Source organism: Colias eurytheme, chromosome 3 (genome assembly GCF_061535395.1).
Source record: "Colias eurytheme isolate Ceu_HAF_F1 chromosome 3, ilColEury1 Martin Lab GWU primary, whole genome shotgun sequence".
Taxonomy (NCBI): Eukaryota; Metazoa; Arthropoda; class Insecta; order Lepidoptera; family Pieridae; genus Colias; species Colias eurytheme.
In genome coordinates this window covers 8,694,419-8,714,487 of record NC_142982.1, presented here as the reverse complement: position 1 = coordinate 8,714,487, position 20,069 = coordinate 8,694,419, and the positions used below count along the sequence as shown (strand labels likewise).

Sequence of the window (20,069 nt, the reverse complement as noted above, 5' to 3'; positions counted from 1 at the left end):
ATCAAAAAACTTAAAACTGATATCGAAATTACTTTACCTAATGAGCAAAATGACAATAATAACTTTTTAAAAGTATAACGAGAAATATCTAAAAAATTTACTTTATACACTCCCATATCAAAAAGAGAAAATGGGACTAGTAAAAGTTAAATGTCTAATTCCGGCAAAAGACATGAATGCGGAAGATGCGGTTAAAAAAAATTTAATATTTGAAATACAATGCAAAAAATAACACTTTTGTCATAGATAAGAATCATGACTATTTTTTCTAAATTCAGGGACAATTAAACGTTGCAGAAGCAGAAGTCTGCTTATTTGCTGTTTGGACTGGAGTGAATAATTCGTTAAAAATACTTTTTTATATATTCTATATAAAAAAGTATGTAACGTTTAGGCAAAATAAAATGATGGACCATTATCAAGATTTTACATAAATTGCCTACTGTCAGAATTGATTGATTCGAGACTTCAGCATTCGATGCCCATCAAGGACCCATCCTATATCATTCAAGCGATTGAAAAAAAAGAGATAAATCCAGTGCAACCGATAAAGCATCAGAATGCTAGCAAAAAATTTATTAGGTTTATCAATATAAATCTATATATTACACATAATATAATAAATCTGTAGAAGACGCGAAGACTGACATCCGCGCGGACGGAGTCGCGGGCGGAAGCTAGTCAGAAATAAATATCTTTTGTTTTCATTTGCGTATTTTTCTATTTTATAATTTTTTAACACAAACATTACATTTTTTTTATTATATACAAAATTTGTTTATCCGTTTTATTAGTTAAACTGAACAACTTTCACTAAGAAACTAAGGTCGAAAAAAATGTATAGAGTTATGCATTTTGTATGGAAAGCTTATTTTTTTTTATATTTCGTCCAAATTTCTTTGTAAAAGTTGATCAGTTATATAAACATGAAGTTGAAGATATCAATAGAAAGAATTCGCAAATTTTGTGTACTGATAAAAAAAAATCACCCGGTGTAATTTTCACGAAAATTGTTTCAAATTGTCATTTTTGGTACTTATTACGAATATTAAATTATACATACGAATGATTTAATTTTTAAAAATTAAGGGGAGCAACTTTCCTTTAGTACATTTGTATTATTTACATATAGGATGACAGGATGCATTTGTTTGCACTACTAGACCAAGCCCTTAAGGTACTTCTACAGACATTTTTTTGTGCATTAAGATAACAAAAACAATTTTGAACAAGTTGTTTTTGTAATATGTAATTTATAATCCGCTATTCGCTGTATTGTAAAACCATGTCTAGGGGCAATCGATAAACGGTACATACTTGTTGTTGCTACCGTACTTTTATATGGTAAGTAGAAAAAAGTAATCTAACTGCAGTTCTGTGTTTCTTCTACGTTTGAATACAGTAAGATTGCTTAAAGGAACAGTATCTTGAACGATTTCTTGAAATTCTTAGGCTGGTTTGAAGCTTAGCTTAGATTAATGTATTGATTGCTATAGAGGTAATTAATGGACATAATTAAAATAAATCTAAAAAACTGAACCATTTAATCGTCGACACATTCTTTCTATGAACCATGACTGTCTTAGTATGAAATATTCCTTGTTTTAGGTCCACGAACCTTAGTTTTTGCTGTGTCATCTTATGATGTTTTTATGAGTGACACTGTCACTTTTATATCGAGGTCCTTTCTCTCGAATGTACCTACTTTGGTACCTACGTTAAGTTAAGTTAAGTTGACAGTAATATCGTAAGTTGCATTAGTTTCCTACTTTTTCCTCTTGCTAGTAATGGTTCTTCATCAACTGAATAAGGTACTTAATTTTAGAAAGTGTTGTATTGACAAAAATTCAAAGCTTTTTGATACGATTTCAAAGCTTTAAGTAACTTGAAAACTTGAGTGGACTACTAAAGTATTTCGAGAATGTATACAATTCTCAAAGAATTTTAAAAAGCTCCGTATTATTTCGTTTCTTTATCCAAAACGAAACAAGGAAATCATTATACGTAGCATGTTTATAAAATACTTATGTAAATGATATTCATATAATGTTATATGTTCCATTTAGAACTTGTTTAAAAATTGTAAATTTATAACAAGCACTGCGATTTAACGATATGCCAAGATTCCATTGAATATACATACATATTTGATATTACATACAAAATACAACAAACGTATATTCTATACAAATTATACCACTCCTTAACATTTTACATAAATATTTGTTATATGATGCAAGCAGAGTGAATAAACTAGGTAATAGAGATGATAAACAAAGTCATATTGGTTTTTCTTTTAGGAATGATTTTACCGCAAAATTTTACATTTGAGCTTTACTTATTAAACTTCATAAAATTAATTTCAATTAAAATTATCTATATATAAGTAGTAGTATATCTATAATAAGTAGTAATTTAACAATTTTGGTTTTAAAACTCTTATGTATATATTTGAAAGTATTATTCTAGGAAACACATCTTATCGTCCAGTATACAATCGATCGGTAAAACAGTTTTACCTACACTACATTAGCCCAAAACGAAATCTAAAAGCATTACATTAGCTTCTTTATTTACGTCTCAAAGGCATAAATACTGGAGCATCACATGACGCCAGGATGCACTCGGGCATTCGGGCCAGACGTGTTGTTATCGATTATGCAATAACGTCAAACGTTATGACTTCGTTGAGCCAATGTGTCCATTGTACGGTTTGACTACGGTTACGGTACGGTTTGATTGTGGTTAAGGGTGGTTTTCCACCAATAATGTGCGAGGATGTCTAGCGAGAAATGTCTTTTTAAAGAACCAATAGTATGGCTTCATTTACATCGCCTCGCTCAGCATAGCTATGGTGGAAGGCTCAGCGGTGCTAGGTGCACATACAAAACAAGCGAGGGAATTGTGCGAGGTATATTTATTAGTTCTATAATTTTGAGTAATAGAAGACATTTGACCGCTTCGCAACGCATTTTCGCACGACACTTTTTCCCTCGCACATTATTGGTGGAAAAGCACAGTAATCCTCTATGGATTAGGACTCAACATTTTGTGATTAGTAATTAATATGTCAAACAGAGTTAATTGCGTCTTGGCGCGCTGTCGACACTGGATAATTATATCGGGATGTTGACGATGATGAGATGACATAGCAAACAAAGGTGCACTATTGAGGGCTATTGGCAATATAATTTAATGATAGCTTTAATTCAATCATTTTATTAACATTTTACGTTTTTGAAATAAGATTAGAATGTAATTGTAAAGATAAATGTGTTTATTTGTAAATAATTAAAGTAAAGTAAAGGAAGTAGTTAAGTAAGTTATTCTACACAGCATTAATAACACCTGCTTCGTCTTGCCTATCAAAATCTCCATTCAAAGTTGAATTTTTTTTTTAAATCTTGATCACTCTTTGATGGTAACAACCATACCATACCATACTACCATACCGTAGTCTATACTTCTTTATGTAGGTATTATCTCCCATCATTATTTATTGCTCTAATCCCCGATCCAATATTGCAGTACACGAAATTTATAATTAGGTACATAATTAAAGTGCGGATGGCATCTTTCGCTTACCTTCGGCGCGAATTGGGTCACGTCACTAAAATAGCTTAAAGAGCAGTCACAAAACGTATGTAACATTAATTACATTGCAGCATTAAGAATATGCAACGTTCGATTGCTCTTAACAGAGCGAATTAGATATTCAATCTTATTAACACTAACAAGGCAGAAATAAATCTTTATACGAATGCTTGTTTATATGCCTCGTTGAGCACACACAACTTGTCCTCTTATGACGTTAAAACATTCGCCAAAAAGCTAATCCTGCTCACTATCACTAAAAGCATTTTCCGGGTCGACAGATAGCAATAATTACATCCAAAACACTCGTGTTAAATACGAAGAATGCTTTGTGCGAACTAAAAGTGGGCACCATTGATTACTAGCAGGGGATATTTGATCACGAAATGGATCTATCGAACCAATTAAGAAGACATCGGATACACAAGGGCTGTATGTGTAAGTCGAGAGTAAAAGATAGGAATGAAAAGGATGACTTGTTTCATTGATTAATAAGTTTGAACGTTGCTTGGATCCTATCATTTAAAACTATTGAGCAATACGGGTAGACTGCAATGTTTGACTAGTAGGTTTGTCGTTATTAGTTCATTAATATTGAATTACAGTTTAATATAAAATTACTTCTATTCTTTAAAAAAATATATTTATAAAGCATTTGAATGCCATGAAACCAAAATTTCAAATTCAATAAATTTACTTACCTGTTTTTCATATACTTATATCTAACACTAGCTTTCCACCCGCGGCATCGCCTGCGCAGTCAAAGAAAAACCCGCATAGTTCCCGTTCCCGTGGGATTTCCGGGATAAAACCTATCCTATGTCCTTTCTCGGGTATCAAAATATCTCTATACCAAATTTCATGCAAATTGGTTCAGTAGTTTAGGCGTGATTGAGTAACAGACAGACAGACAGACAGAGTTACTTTCACATTTATAATATTATATATCTAACATTTAAAAACATGTAATCTTGCAGTACAAAACATCCAGAGCCACTCGTCAATTTATCTCAATGTAAATAAAAAGAATAATAAATCTTCTGCAAATTCACATATGCACTTGAAAGAATATGATAGGAATCCAGTTATCCAAGATATATTTAATTCAATTAGTCCTATATCAGAGCAGAACGAGGAAATTAGTTTAAGCGATTAATCGACTAGTCAAATTGATTTAGAGTTCCACTCGATTTGCGTTAAATTAATGCCATTCATTGCATTACTGAAGCTAAAACGTTCGATTCTAATGCTGCGGTATTGATAGTGAATGTGCAAGAGGAAAGCGGAAAGAATTTATTGCATGTAATTCCCAATCATTACTGCAGCTGCGAAACAGAGAACGGATATTAGGATACTAGAATTATCACTTCAATATCGACATGAGAAATAGGGAGTAAGTATTAGTATCTTAAAGGAGACGATTTTTTTTGTTTGGAGAATAGGCCCACCTCAATTTCTTAGCGTATATTAATGAAATGTGTGTTAATTTGTTCCTTGAAGTCCCCAGATTACATTGGTGACATTACTTTTACATGTTTTAACCGGAATCTTTAGAAACACGATGTACAAACATTCACCTCATTCCTACATAAAAACTAACTGATAATGAGCGATTTGTCTTGTGTGACCCATCCGAATCATTGGGTACAATATATTTAAATGAATGAATAAATAAATATTAGAAAACACATACATTGGCACGATTCTAAGCTCGGAAATCGGAAACAGCGAAGTTACCACAAACACAGAGACCCGATTTGGTTATAAATAGTATAGAAAATAAGTGATATAAGTGTGTGTTCCTCAAGTTTCTGGACCTTATACGATTTTAGCGAACGGGAAAACTTATTAAATAAGAAATTATTAGTAAAGTAGGTAGGTAGGTATGTGATTTATGACTAGGAGTAGGTACATAATATTAGGAGAGGTAGCCATTTGCACAGCTATGCTATTATTCATATTCTATTGTAATATTAAACGCTCTTAAGTTGTAGCTATTACATTTTTAAATAGGAAATAAAAACATTGTTTATGTTAAAAACATTACAACTACGACAGGAAGAATCTGACGTCTATCAAAGCAGCCAATAGATGTAACGTTTCGTTACACGGTTTTTTTAGCTTAGTAGAAACAAATTGTTTTATTTGATTAATTACAGGATTTAAAATCGCTATCAATGACATTCTTCCATATAAATATGAATAAAAACAGTTTCTAAAGTGATTTGTTTATGGCAGTTTTTTTCGCTTTTTGGTTTTATTTTCATTCTATCGATAAAAACGTTTCGTTCCAGTTATTTTTAATGTTGGCCATAGTTCTTGGTTTCTAGACAGCACTACAGCAGGGATGATATCAAAATAAATCTTTTTAATTCGATTTCATGATTCCGGTTTCGTTTGTAAAACAACGAAGCTTCAAAATTCATAATATAATTTTATATTTTTACACGTTTTTCTTTTATTACTATACGTTACCGAGTCTTGGTGGGCCCACAAAAAATAGTCTCCTTTGCAATTTCAAATTGACATTTTATATAGACAAACAAATTATAGATATAGTATTTGAAATATTTGAAAACAACATCAATCATAGTCTCGTAATATTTCAAAAGAGACAGTAACAGCGAATCTTGTACAATTTCGAAATTTTCGTTATCAAAGTACAGATGTAGCACAAATAAATAATGATGTGTCTGTTATTTGTCAGTGAGCAGAGTTCCCCCAAGTGATAATAAAGATTGATGGTGGATGCGGTTTTAAATTTGCTAAATGGCTCGTGCAAGAGTCAGAGTCGGAAACCATTCTGCTCATTACAAATTTATAGGGGAAAGGAAACTAAATCTTTCATTACATTTACAGTTATGAGATTAATTTAGTGGCTTCTGAAAGGGACCTTATAATCCTACCCAATAAATAATATAACTTGGTTTAAGTATTCCGCATCAAATATCAAGTATAAACAATATTGGTAACATAGGATCGAGCGGTAAAATAGCAGATGTATTGTGTAGCGTGCATTGTGCCAAACTATCTGGGGTTTACGCTTGACTGGACACGCGACAAAGTAAAGCGTGTTCTCAGCTCTCACCGTCGGATTTATTTATTATACGATCGTGTGGGATTTGGAAGTGCAGTTCGGTGAGGGAATACTGAAAGTCGTTCGATTGTATGAAGCTCAAATATCTATTGAGCTTTAATTTAATGCCGTCTGAGATATTTCCCAGACCTTATTTACGGTTTTGGTTTACGTTCAAAAATTGTAACAATCGCGATTTACGTGTTTGATTTTGATCATCTTCTAGGCGTGTTATTTTACTTTGTTAGTCTTGTATTCTGGATCTATGATTAATTCTTAAATTGTTTTCTTATTTCTAATTATTTTTTATTTGCATCCTAGGAATAATTATTAGTTAATTTAAAAATAATTTACTAAATGACTTTTCCTTTGTTCCCAGGTGTGGCCTGCACGCCGACTTCACGGAGTTGACAGCGTGTGTAGGGGGAGAGTTGGATAGGCACGAAGGTTCAGCAGTACATAGAAGATACTTCTATATAACACTTCTTAGAGAACCTGTGTCCAGGTACAGTATAGTATATACTTGTATGTATTTCGTTATAGGCGAAATTTTATGGACTTAAAAAAAAGGAAGAGTCCCTGAACTCACACTTAGGGATCCATATTTGTTCTGTTTCATGTCCCATTATTGGGAAAATGTTTCGTTCGAAACTACCTTTGAATATAATATTGGATATTGCATATTTCATCAATTATGAGCAATGAATAATATGAATTAATAGTAGTTATAGTTTATGTTATAAAATTCTAAATATTCAATTGCAATGATTTTATGTTTTAACAAATAGTTGCAAAACTGGTTTTATTTTGCATAAAAATGCATTTTGCTTATTATATACATACTATTGCAATTTGAAGATTCCACAAGTAAATGCCAATACAATTTAATTTTCTTATAATCAGTATAAACTATAAACTATAAAGTTAATACGTTTGTTTGTTTTCATAGGTACCTATCGGAGTACAGGCACGTGAAGCGAGGAGCAACATGGAAGGGCTCAAGACACTGGTGTCAAGGACGAACTGCTACTGGTAAGATTTTATATAATTTTTAGTATATTTTTGTCTTTTATTGTATATTGTTTTGAGCCCGTGGCTAACTAGCGTGGTAATCCTACAGTCTGGAATCTAGATTACCATAAAGGGTCTTTGTGGTAATCTAGACTGTACCTAAATCTATCCCTAGACCTAATTTATACAGATACTAGCAAACCGGGCGAACTCCGTTTCGCCACCAGAGACACCTTTTCTTTGCTATAAACCTCACGGAGCCCGAGACCTTTCCAACGAATGCAAAACCGTGGAAATCGGTTCGTGCGTTCTGGAGTTATAGCGTCAGGAAGGAAAACCCGACTTATTTTTATATAGGTAGTAGACTATTAGCTGTTACGGTGTAAAAGCTTTTCTATATCCTTTCATACCTACATTTACATATGTAAGTTTATGAGGACATAAACTTACATATCTAAACTTCTTTACGAATAATATTAAGCTGAAGAGTTTGTTTGAACAAGCTAATATCAGGAACTACTAGATAGATTTCAAAAATTCTTAGACCTTTGGATATGTACGTGTTCCTTGAGTGCTTGAGGCTGTATATATGTACTATGGATGAAACCTAGGTAGACCTCTACTTTGTAATATAAGTAAGATAGGATTACACAAGCCTGTCAATAAAAGTAATTAAGTCATGATAGCATGATTGTTTTGTTTATATTACGGAACGAAACACGTGTTCTAAATTTTTGGTAAATATTTATCTATTAAACAATGTTGTACAAATTTCAGTGTTTGAATTAAAGCTGGTAATTTTAAAACAAACATCATATTTGCTGGTGTTTACGAAGCGCGATGATACCCTCTTGCGTGATTGAGATTTCTGTACATCTAGCTTTATCCTTAACAAATTGTTCATATCACTATGTACTTAGTAAATAGTTTGGAAAATCCAAAAGTGCACGCCTCATATTTTTTAATAATTATTTATTAATTATTATTTTTGTTTATTTAATAACAATTAAACCACATCGAATCAGACCCTGAAAAATGAAAGGGTTCTATTCCTGAGCATACTCAAGCGTAAGAGAAAAAAAAAGACTCGATTAGTAAAGTATTTCGGTCGCTATCGTGTTAACAAGAAAAAGGATCCGCACATACAGACACACGGACGTCCAAGACAGAACTTTTTTAAACTGTTTTTAACTAGTTTAAATAACAAAAATGACATCAAAAATATCATGAACGTTAAAAATAGTGTTTTTTCTTAATATGTGTGTGTATGTATTATCTTACAAGTGCAATGTATGATACATAAAGACATTTTAAGTTTGAAAAATCACATGTTTTGCGCGAAGTGACAGTAGTACCCACCTCAACGCTTCGCTTATGAGGCGTGCAATTATATTTTGAACTATACACATGGTTTTTGTTTTCGTACTTTAAAATTTAATTATAGTTAAGTTTGTTATATCTATAAGGGCCTAGTTCTTATTAAGTTGAACTACAATCCCAAGGTTTAAAATGATAATAATTTTAATCTATTAATTTTATTACTAACCCTGACTGAGTCCCCGGAATCAGACACAATAGAAAATCTACGATCGGGCCGCTCGGTGGTCAAGGGGCTAAAGTATAACCCGTCTATAATCGCTTGTCATGATATAACATGAATTCCTAGTCGCAAAACACGCGTAATCGTTTTAGAACATGAAATTATTAGATTTTTTTTAATAAAGTGTGACGGGGCGACGAGAAAGCGCCGCACAATATTACTTATTCATTCGATGTTTATACAACGAACGGGCTCATTACAATGCGTTTATTGCAGGAAGCCGTTTGATATTGTTTGTTTTAGACTTGAGTAACGTCTCCGCTCGATATAATTCTTTTATTGGATGGATATGGTAATCACAGCGCGTCCTTTTTTGGATGATTTTGGTGGGAGATTAGATTGTAATGTTTTTAATTGTGTGTAGATAGTTTTTAAGTGTTCAGTTCAACAGTTACTCATGTATTGAACTGCGTTTCAGTGTTCTGCTTGTGCTCTGTATTTGTCTTCACAACCTTAATGTAGGACAGTTTATTATTGATGAATATAGTATGTTCTGTTACTCGAGCGAGCACATAAGGCAGCACAGAATTTGTATAATACAAGTTCTATTTTATTATAAACTATTATTTAATTCGAAATAAATTATTATTTCGGTGTTTGTATTAAATCATTAAAATTTGGGCTAAAATTATTTATATATCTAATTATAGAGTCACGAAATTTTATTATTGTTCCAAATTAATTTAAATATATTAACATTCCTACCATTATTTCAGTCAACTTGGCCCTTTAAATTCCTAATCACGCACGTAATTAGTTGAACCTAGTTAGGTTAGGTTTAACGAAATTTTAATGAATTGAACACATGAAATTTTCTGTAAAACAATATGAGAATTATACAAAAAATGTTACAGTTTTGTAAACTAGATGAAAGTTTAGAAATTAAAGACTTCAAGGAATTTTAGTTTTATCGCGATAAATTCCTCACATTCATTCGAAATTTTTATCTAAAACAGCAGACGAAGTATCCTTACGCATTTTAAGCTTAGTTTATTTCTTATATTCATTGATTTTCTTTCTCACACAGCGGCAGAAGTGCCCTCATGTTACACGGGCGAATCATGGCGGGGGGTGACGCTCGAGGAATTCACTGGTTGTCAGTGGAACTTGGCCAACAATCGGCAAACCCGGATGTTGGCGGACTTGGCGCTCGTCGGCTGCTACAACGGCACGCTGCGGCACCGCAACAGCGAAACAGACAGGGTGCTGCTGGCGTCAGCCAAGAGAAACTTGGCGGCGATGTCGTACTTCGGACTCACTGAGTTTCAGAAGGTAAGTGTTTGGTAAAGCACAAGAAGTTGATAGTGGAACTTGGCCAACAATCAGTAGTCGATGATCTTGGCGGTTTTGGCATTTGTCGGCTGCTATAATGGCACGCTGTAAAAGTGAGAAGGAATACAATTTTTAATGATAAAAATAAACGGATAATCATATTTAATTCATTCCGTCCAAATGATAATGATTTTTTGACAATATTACTTGAGAGAATCACATAAATAAGATTGATGGAGGCAAACGCAATTTACAACTACCGCCGCATTAATTCTCTACAACACATTTAGTTTACCTCAGCAACTGTTTATCCTCATACATTATACATCAGTCAGGTTATAAATACCTGAAGTCCGAGTTGGAAAACAAAATGTGCAAAAGTCGCATCGATCACAGTTTTGTGACGTTTTCCTTGGTAATGTGCGCGAGTTATGTAAGTGGGTCGGCTAATGTCTAAAAGCCATTCGAGTCCAGTGACCCTGACAGGAGATAAGTGCCATTATTTGCACTTAACTCATTGTTCCTATCTATACGTGCATTTGTCGCTAGCCACCAGCACGACTTTGCTCTATGAATTCTTGGTATGAATATTAGAGCTCATTGTGTTTAATGCTTTTCTACGATGTGATAGAGGAATTGTATTACTGTTTTGAGATAATAAGAACGATTTTTTGAAGGTGGTCTAATGCTGTTAAGATAATACTGATCAATATTACCAAGAACTTTCAATAAACATTCAGTAGACAAAATAAGCTCACAATATGATCAAAGGTTATTATTACCTATATTTATTACTGCAATTTGTTAGATGCACTACTTTCAATTGATTCATTACTACAATTTGAACTAAAATAGTTCACTTCATTCGATATTCCACGCATTATTCTGAGCATTTAGTAAAATATTTATCATTGCTGGAGTAGAATTGTGCCAGTTTAATTTTCATTGAGTGGAACTTATTATGTTTGCAAATATGTTCAAATTAATATCCGCTTCAAAGCAACTTATTTTATTACTGATAAGTGGTTTTGCATATTCATAAAATTATTCATGTACATTGTAAATGCCAACGATTAACATGCGCTATTGTTACGTAAGAGGATGCTATTTTTGTTAGAGAAATTTTAGCCAGACCTGCTCTAGAATTCGGTTATGAATTATTAATGTGGGAACAGAGTTGGTAATTCTTATTGAAGGTTAAAGGAAAATGTACACGTGTACAGGGAAACCTTAAGCATCTTCCAAAGACTGGTAATTAATGCTCCTGTGTTATGGCAGTAATTCTGAAACCTTTTTTATTTCATGGCACAGAGTACGTCGTTATATCGTCATCAAATTGCTTTTACGCTTCCTAAAAATGGCACTCTTTTTTTATAGTATACTCACACAATGCATAAAAAAGTAGTTTGGTCCAATTCCATCTATATCTGGGATACCAAAAGATGCATTTTGCCACCATCAATTTTTCGGTCATAACTCTGTCTTCCAATCTATTATAAAACCAAATTTATTTAGTGGTTCGGATGTAACATAGAGACTACGATATTATTAGAATTAATAATATTTCTATCGATGGTTAAAGTGATACACTTTTTTAGTTAGTTTAAGAAGATACATAAATACATTTATTTGTCTTGTTTAATAGAGCTTTTTGTTTCCATTAGCATATACATTTCGTATTATAATATCTCATATTGTCCAGTCCAGTGTTAAGTAACTAGTAAAGATACTTCACTCATTGCCATGCGTATGCAGTGACTTGTAAAGATACTTTGCCATGCTAAAAAATTATAAATTTCCAACAGATATCCCAATACGTGTTCGAGGAGACGTTCAACCTCCGGTTCGCTGTGCCGTTCACGCAGCACAACGCGACCGTGTCGGGCGCGACGCTCGCGGCGCTGTCGCCCGCGCAGGTCGCGCACATCAAGCGGCTCAACTCGCTCGACCTCGAGCTGTACGAGTTCGCCAAGGGGCTCATGTTCAAGAGGTGGGTGCGTGTGCGTGTGTGTGTGCGAGTGTGTGTGTGTGTGTGTGTGTGTGACTCAGCACAACGCGACCATGTCGGGTGCGACGCTCGCGCAAGTCGAATTCAAATTCAAATTCGCGTGAATTGCGTATGTGTGTGTGTTCGCGAGTGTATTTGCGTGTGCGTGTGAGTGGTGCGTGTAGTGTGTGATATATTTTATGGCAGTTTGTAATTTTATAGAACAAGTCATAAATAGATTCATTTTTTCATAATAAAGGCAAAGGGTACGAGCTGTTGAACTGTTTATTTAGAAATATCGAACCTCACCCAATCTCGCTCCAAATAATTTGTTTTGTCCTAAGCAGCTAGTAATTATTCACAATGCGTGGGCTTTATGAAAAATTGCCCTATTTATAACTTCATGACATATACGTGCTAAATTCATTAATTTAATTAATAAGTAACAGAAATGAATAGAGTAAAATATAGCAGACATTAATATAGAGCATGATCGAAATAATGTTTCTATTTCGAAGTATTTTATCTTATCGATAGTTAAAATCACTATCTACGATCACGTAGTACTACGGTGGTATCCGCTTTTGTAATAGTAGATTTAAAGGCGAACATCTTTCTTTGACTCTAAGCAAAGGATTGATTTCCAAAGGCAACCGTAATAATGATATTTTAGAGAACGTTAGGAGCATTGAAATAAAAATCACTGTCTTATAGGTAGATATTGTAGAATTAATTTACGGAATAATACTTTTAACGTGTTTTGATACTGTAATTTTTTCGGTTATTCCAAGTTTATTAAAGTCAAGTCAATTTATTACGGAGTAGCAAATAATGAAAATATCTTACTAAATTGATTAAGGCCTTTCAAAATATGGCGTTTTGTTTCATCTCTCTTGAATCCAATGATGATGAATGATACGTCAAGTCTAAGTAGAGATCAGCCATAGAAACATCAGCTTTTCATTTCCCTAAGGTACCTACTTTCGTACTTCAAGTAATTTCATGTGTACTTTCTGGGATTTTTATAAAAAAGAGTGTGTGTGCCCACACTGAGCACCCGTGTCAGAAGTGAAACTTATTTGGCAAGATTCAAAGATAACAAAATCATCGCCTTACTCCACGACGTGACGGTATTGCCATGACGAGACCTTGCAATTTTTTCTTATCGTGCCTAAAGAATTTTTACTAAAAAAACCGTAAACTAGACTTTCGAAGACATAATTAACGAGTAATGTAATATATCATTTAATTATAGGAACTACAATCACTATCGTTGTGATATAATTACACTCTTGTTAGCTTTTAATTTAAGAGTTTAATTGCTCTTCAATGTTATCACGCTTAGATTCAAACGGGTTTATATCTGGGTAAAGATAACTTTGTGTTAGTTTATACTGTTAACGATAAAGTTCCCATTTGTTATCTATTTTTCTTCCCTTTGCAAGGCAATGAAAAAGCGAATACATTATGCCAAATTTGCCAAAGTAAAAGATTCTTCTAATAGATGCAAATATAATTTTATTGCATTATCATACACATAAATTGTTCTGACACTTTGATTTTTATGATGGAATATATTAGCAAATTAATTTTTACGATACCGTTGAAGAAGCCTAAAAAATAAAGAAATAATTTTGTTCTATAACCTAGCCACTATAAATTCTAAGTCTTGGAAGTACGAGAACGGATAGCAAGTTTCTTAGAAAATGTAAATTATACTTAACTACAGAAAATTGGATAGAATTTCCATCCTGAAACTATGGGAAAATATCAGGGCAGTTCATATAATCTTGTATAGTTCTTGGAACATTGGAAACCCTACCTCCCTGCCCGGGTTTCTTACTGAGAAAGCACTTGACTTAATTATGACAGGCTCTAATATGCTTTCCATTAGCAATGTTAGTCACACCAGCATGAACTTCTTTGACGTTCGAATGTACAGCAGTACAATGCGACGACACGTTTCGAGTCGCACAAATTGTAATTGCATTCCCCATTATAAGATTCTTTGACGAGCGCTTAATTAACAGAAAGAAAGTCCCTTCACCAATAACACAGCTAATTGCAACAAAAGCTTCATTCATTTCGATTAAAGTCAGTTTTATCTTAATCAAAAGAGCGTTTAACTGCACTCGGAGCGGTTATCTCGAACAAAGCTCGTTTAGTGGCGATATAATCACAAGCGGCCAGCTTCAAGGAACCCAACGCTTTATCCTGCTGCTGCGGTCTTCAATTAGTCGTGAGCCGTGTCGCTAATGCGCGTTTAATATAAATTTGATACGATCATTTGCTACTTTCAGTTTTATTCTGTTGGAATTACAATTAGGTTGCATTTGGTTGAGGTTTTGTATGCAAACGTTTTAGAAGCTAGAGATGGTACGGAGACACTGTCTAAACTAGGTCACTGGGGTCATAATTCAATTGCACTTGGATAGAAACTGTATGTTTTGGTATTCCTTTATACCCGAATTATTGTGTCATAAGTTTGAGAATTTAGTACTTAGTGATGTTATTCAATTGCTGCCAGTTTTGTTTAATATCGGCCAACTTTTATTTTCTAGCTTTGACATGACGGATATATTCAAATATTTTTGTGCACCGTCCGTATATTTTCTTCTAAAGAGAAAATATTCCTCTTGACAATTGAAGCAGATGCTGTTGATATTATGTCCTTCGTATCTTATATGAAAAAATGTATATGCTTTGCCCTTGCTTGGCAATATTTCTGTAATGAGGCTTTATCATTAGCGTCCTTGACAATTAATAATACTAATATCAGTCCATTTAGTTGGTGTCAACTTTATTATTGGAAAATAGTGTTCTATAAATGTTTGTGCTTTTATTTTCTTTAAAATTCAGGATAATATCTACTATAACAGGAGCCATACATAATTAAAGCACCAAGAAATAGTTGCGAAAATCACTCAACAATTTTACCCAATTACGGTTTTAATTTCGATTTAAAGGATCTCCTTTTCCACAGATTCGAAGCGCTAAAGAAACGAGACAGTGACTTCGAGTTCCGATGGCGGCACCTCGGTGAAGTCGCACCACGGAACGGCGTCACAGAGTTCGACTGGGACAGTAACATAGAAGACGCTACCACTGAGAAGAACAAAGGCAAGTAATGTCGCTTGCTCTAGAGGGGGTATGCCGCCGTTGATCTAATACGGGGGGTAATGCCGCCGTTGTTCTAGAAGAGTGGTGATGCCGCCGTTACTACAAATGGGGTAGTAATGCCGCCGTTCTTCTGGAACGGGGGTAATGCCGCCGTTGTTATAGAAGAGTGGTAATGCCGCCGCTGCTTTTGAAATAGAGGAAGGGAATAGGAACAAAAAAGGGAATTTCGCGTCTTCTAGGATGTGTGGGTGGAGTTCAAAACTCCGCCTGGATATGTCGATAGCTATTAGAAATTATTTGTAAATTGTTCTGTGATGGTAAAAAATCGTGTGTAATATAGTCTCGATTGAAAATAATGTCAGTAAAATTATAAAATTCACACAAAAAGTTATGAAATATAATCAATTCTCTAAACATAAATGACCCTTTTTCAACTATTGCACATTTAAAAATGTATAGTCACACGATTTTTCACCAAATGCAATGACATCAAAAATATTTGTCGGTGACGTCACACAGGTGGCATAGATAAGTTATTGATTAAAAGTTATATTCGTCGAGTGCATTCGCTAGTCATTCGATAAATAATAATCACCCATCGTGAACAAGTTGTATACATTCGTTAGCATTTAATTTTTATATATAACTTCTACGGCAGTTGTGAAAAATAACCTGTAAAATATACCTGAAAATGAAACCTGACAGCTAGCTTTTATTATTATTTAATTTCAATATGGCAATCTCAACATTCGTAATTTAGTGCAATGTACATATTTGTTTTAAGGCATTTATTTTTAAATTTTTTATCTGTCCTTTTGTGGCATTGTTTATTCTATTAGTGTAGATAGATAATGTTAATTTTTGATCAAAATTATTAAATTTCGCATTTAATTTTTCGAGTGAGCTTTATTTTTAAGTGCAGTCCCAATGAAAGGTTGTTGAATCATAGAATTGCTATTATATAGTGGATAAAAATTAGAGCCATTTCAGACGAAAACGCTATTGTAAATTTTTAGCTCAACTATGAAGGATTAAGTTTGAAATGTATGAAACTCTGCACGTCTGGAAAGGCTTTACTAAGGTTGCTATATATCGGTGTTGTGTAGCTTAAGGTGTCAGCTATAACTATGTAATAGTAAAACTGTGTGTATGAATGTTGACGAATGGTAACAGGGTATGGTCTGTGTCTACAAAACCCAACGAAATGTGTTTTTTTTTTATTTAGTTTATCCCGTTTGTCCAGTGTGCTGTGAATAAAAAAATATAAAAAAATAAAAATAAAAAATACCTCATCGGTATTAATCGGGTACTAAGAATCGTAATCGATATCTTATTGTCTATAATATTATCTTTATACTGATTATTTTGCACAGCGGTTTTCCCCGTTGTATTATTAAAAATAGGATTTTTATCGTTAATTTAATTAGGCTTATCAGAAATTATCTAATATGAATTATGAATTGATACAGATTTATTAATAAAAACTAAAAATGTTTTTTTTTTTTCATTACACTTTGGGAGTGTCTTTTAAAAGGAAAAACAATAAAAAATATAAGGTATATCCTAGTTGGGCTTATCCGTAATTATTGCATTATCACATAACATTCGACACAGAATTATTAAGTGACACAAAAATGTAAACAAAAATCCCAAATAAAAACAAAAAACAGTCGATAAATGTTACGTTTAAAGTTACAATGTAATAAAAAAGCACTGTGTATAGCATGCAATACTTCATTGTATTGGCCTCCTGTAGGCTGTATGCAAAGGCACCTGAGAGGCAATCCATCTGACGTGGAGTGCCGTTTCAACATAGAAACCCGACATGACAAAAGTTTATGTTACTTGTAAAAAGGAATTTTCTGAGTTCTTTTATTTATTTTTTCATACAACATTTTATTTCTTGTGCACGGAGTATTGTTAAATATAAAAAATAAGTACTTTACGAAAAAAGAAGTTTTATAATGCGTTTAAGTACCTACATATATTTTAATTCGATAGGTAGGTAATGGAAAAATCTTTTCTAAATGATACTTAAAATAGATTTTTAACCAAATCATATAAATTTAAAAAAATAATTCTCACAGACAAAATAATGTCTTTCATTCACTAAATAACCTCTTAATTTCTAAATGGCTGTTTTTATTTTTGTGATTTGGAATTTGGATACCTTTTTTTTAAGTGGGGAAATCTTGCATAGATGCCCACGGACCTCGGGGAAGGAGCCGTGGGTTATGTCATATTCTTACCGACGGAATTTGGATACCTATCATATTTTACTGTATGACCTTTCACGCTTCATGCAACAATTGATCAAATTACGAAGAAACGGCAGATTTTTTCAATAACAATGAAATAATTGTGTCATATCACTTTCATTCACAGCTCACTGGTCTAACGTGGAATTGCGATATTCCTTCAAGCTTTGTACATAGTTATATTAGATAGGCGTAAATATATAAGGCGCTTAAGTATTCGTTGTACAGAAATTAATTCTCAGTGTGTAACCAAAGAACAAAATTGTGTGCTATAGAATCAGATTTGATTGGGACAGAATTATTTAATTATTGTTAAGTTTGACGTATGTTTACAGCATTGCATTCTATAATCTATATGTGTTTCTGAAAGCTCGTTCACTATGTGTTCAATATCGTTTACCAATTTGTAAAATTATTAATGTATTTACTATTTAAGTTGTGTAAGTAAATTGTCTATTTGAGATACATATTTTCACAATAGAACAATTTTTGGAGTAATTATCAATTTTTGTGAATTCTTTAATAAATATTTTATTCTTATTTATGAAATGAACGTATAAAAATATTATCGTTTAATTCGGGAGTGCATCTAGTGATATATTTTGTAAATAAAATAATTATGTCAAGTATAATCGTTCGAAAATTGTAACTCATAAAAATATTGTATGCATGAATAAAGAATAAGACAATATATGCAGTATTAATGAATACTTTGCGATAAAATGCAGCTATTATAAAAAAATAATACGTGACATTTACATGACTTGAATGAGGGATTCTTCGAGAAGCTTCATTTAATTTAAATAATAATAATTTATAATAAAAAAAGGCTTTGCGTTGTCAAGTTAATTTAGTGTGAGATCAATGGAACAAATATATTGTCGACAATAAGTATAGATGTGGTTATTTTTAAATAAATTTCATGTATTTTTATTCTTAATGTTAATTGTTAAGTAATAATTAACACTAACTGGCAACTTTATGAAAAACAAAAGCACATCTTGCAATAAATTCATAAGAATTAGGGCCGTGTTACACGAACAATTTTCAAGATTTAATTTTATGGTTGATATTAAAAAACATCTTTAAGATCAAATAATTCACAAATGAAACTCCTTAGGTTTTGGGAAACATCTGTTTAAAATAACATAAGAACGTGTGCGTATTCACGCGTTCGTTTTTGCCCGCGCTTTTTATTTCGTGTCAAACATTTTTTTTTTATTCATGAAAAAATCCACGTATTTTTTATTTTCGTGTAACACGGTCCTAATTTTTTTTCAAAATTAAAAGAATTATTATCTCCATAAAATGATTCGCACGTAAATAACACAAAATTGATATCCTGTGATAAGCTCAGTAACATTTCTCTTGATTGCATGTTAGCGGTTTGTAACAAGCTGTAAAATGTATATTGTAAATATGTTTGAATGAGCCATATATGAATTAGCCATTAATGTCGTGAAGGTTGATAGAATTGTAATCGTCTGTTATTGTAAGCGTAACTGATTTATTGAAAAAATAATATTTAGAAATTATCTAAAGAATTTTTAACGGAATTTAATCGCGTTTAAAATCCGTTAAAAAGTCTAATTTCTAATGTATAATACTCGCGTAAAATCAAACACTAGAAAAAATAATAATTTCGGTTAATCTATTTGTGAAAAATAAATCGCTGCTTTATATCATTTAAGTAGATATCTACAGATAAATAAAATAATATTTCATGATTTTTTTAATTCTTCATTTTATACAATTTTAATAAGTGTCTATTTCGCTTGTAGGTACATATTTGAATTCGTAAGTTAATTTATTGAGATAATGAAAGTTTTTCTCAGTAAAAGTTCAAATAAGCCAATATCAATTTTCTCAAATAATCCAAGGCTTTGTACAATATTATGTTCGTAGTAAATTGACTGTCGCTTAATTAATTTTGGCAGTTATTTTAATATTAAATTTATTTTTAATTTAATCAGTTACGCTTATAAATGTCATATAAATAATAATCAGATGTGCGCCGTTGGTGCGTTTAGTTATTTGTACCAAAACCTAGTATTTAGTTTTTTAAGTTCCCGACTGAACCAAAATATAGTTGGTATTGTTGTGTTTATGAACACCGGAGTAATAAATAAAGCAAACTTATATTTCGTTTTA

General features: G+C 32.6%; 1 protein-coding gene across 2 annotated transcripts in view; it reads left to right on the top strand.

Annotated features, from left to right (window-relative positions):
* Positions 1-19,692, top strand: part of Hs6st (heparan sulfate 6-O-sulfotransferase) — a 99,859-nt gene extending 80,167 nt beyond the window's left edge. The window contains exons 4-8 of one of the 2 annotated variants that reach the window (XM_090119930.1): positions 7,050-7,175; positions 7,620-7,702; positions 10,309-10,553; positions 12,359-12,543; positions 15,524-19,692. In XM_090119930.1, the coding sequence (XP_089976056.1) occupies positions 7,050-7,175; positions 7,620-7,702; positions 10,309-10,553; positions 12,359-12,543; positions 15,524-15,668 (784 nt within the window). In that variant the 3' untranslated portion in view covers positions 15,669-19,692. Of the gene's footprint in view, positions 1-7,049; positions 7,176-7,619; positions 7,703-10,308; positions 10,554-12,358; positions 12,544-15,506 lie in introns of both variants that reach the window. The other variant, XM_090119931.1, reaches the window with a different exon arrangement.
* Positions 19,693-20,069: the final 377 nt, after the last annotated feature.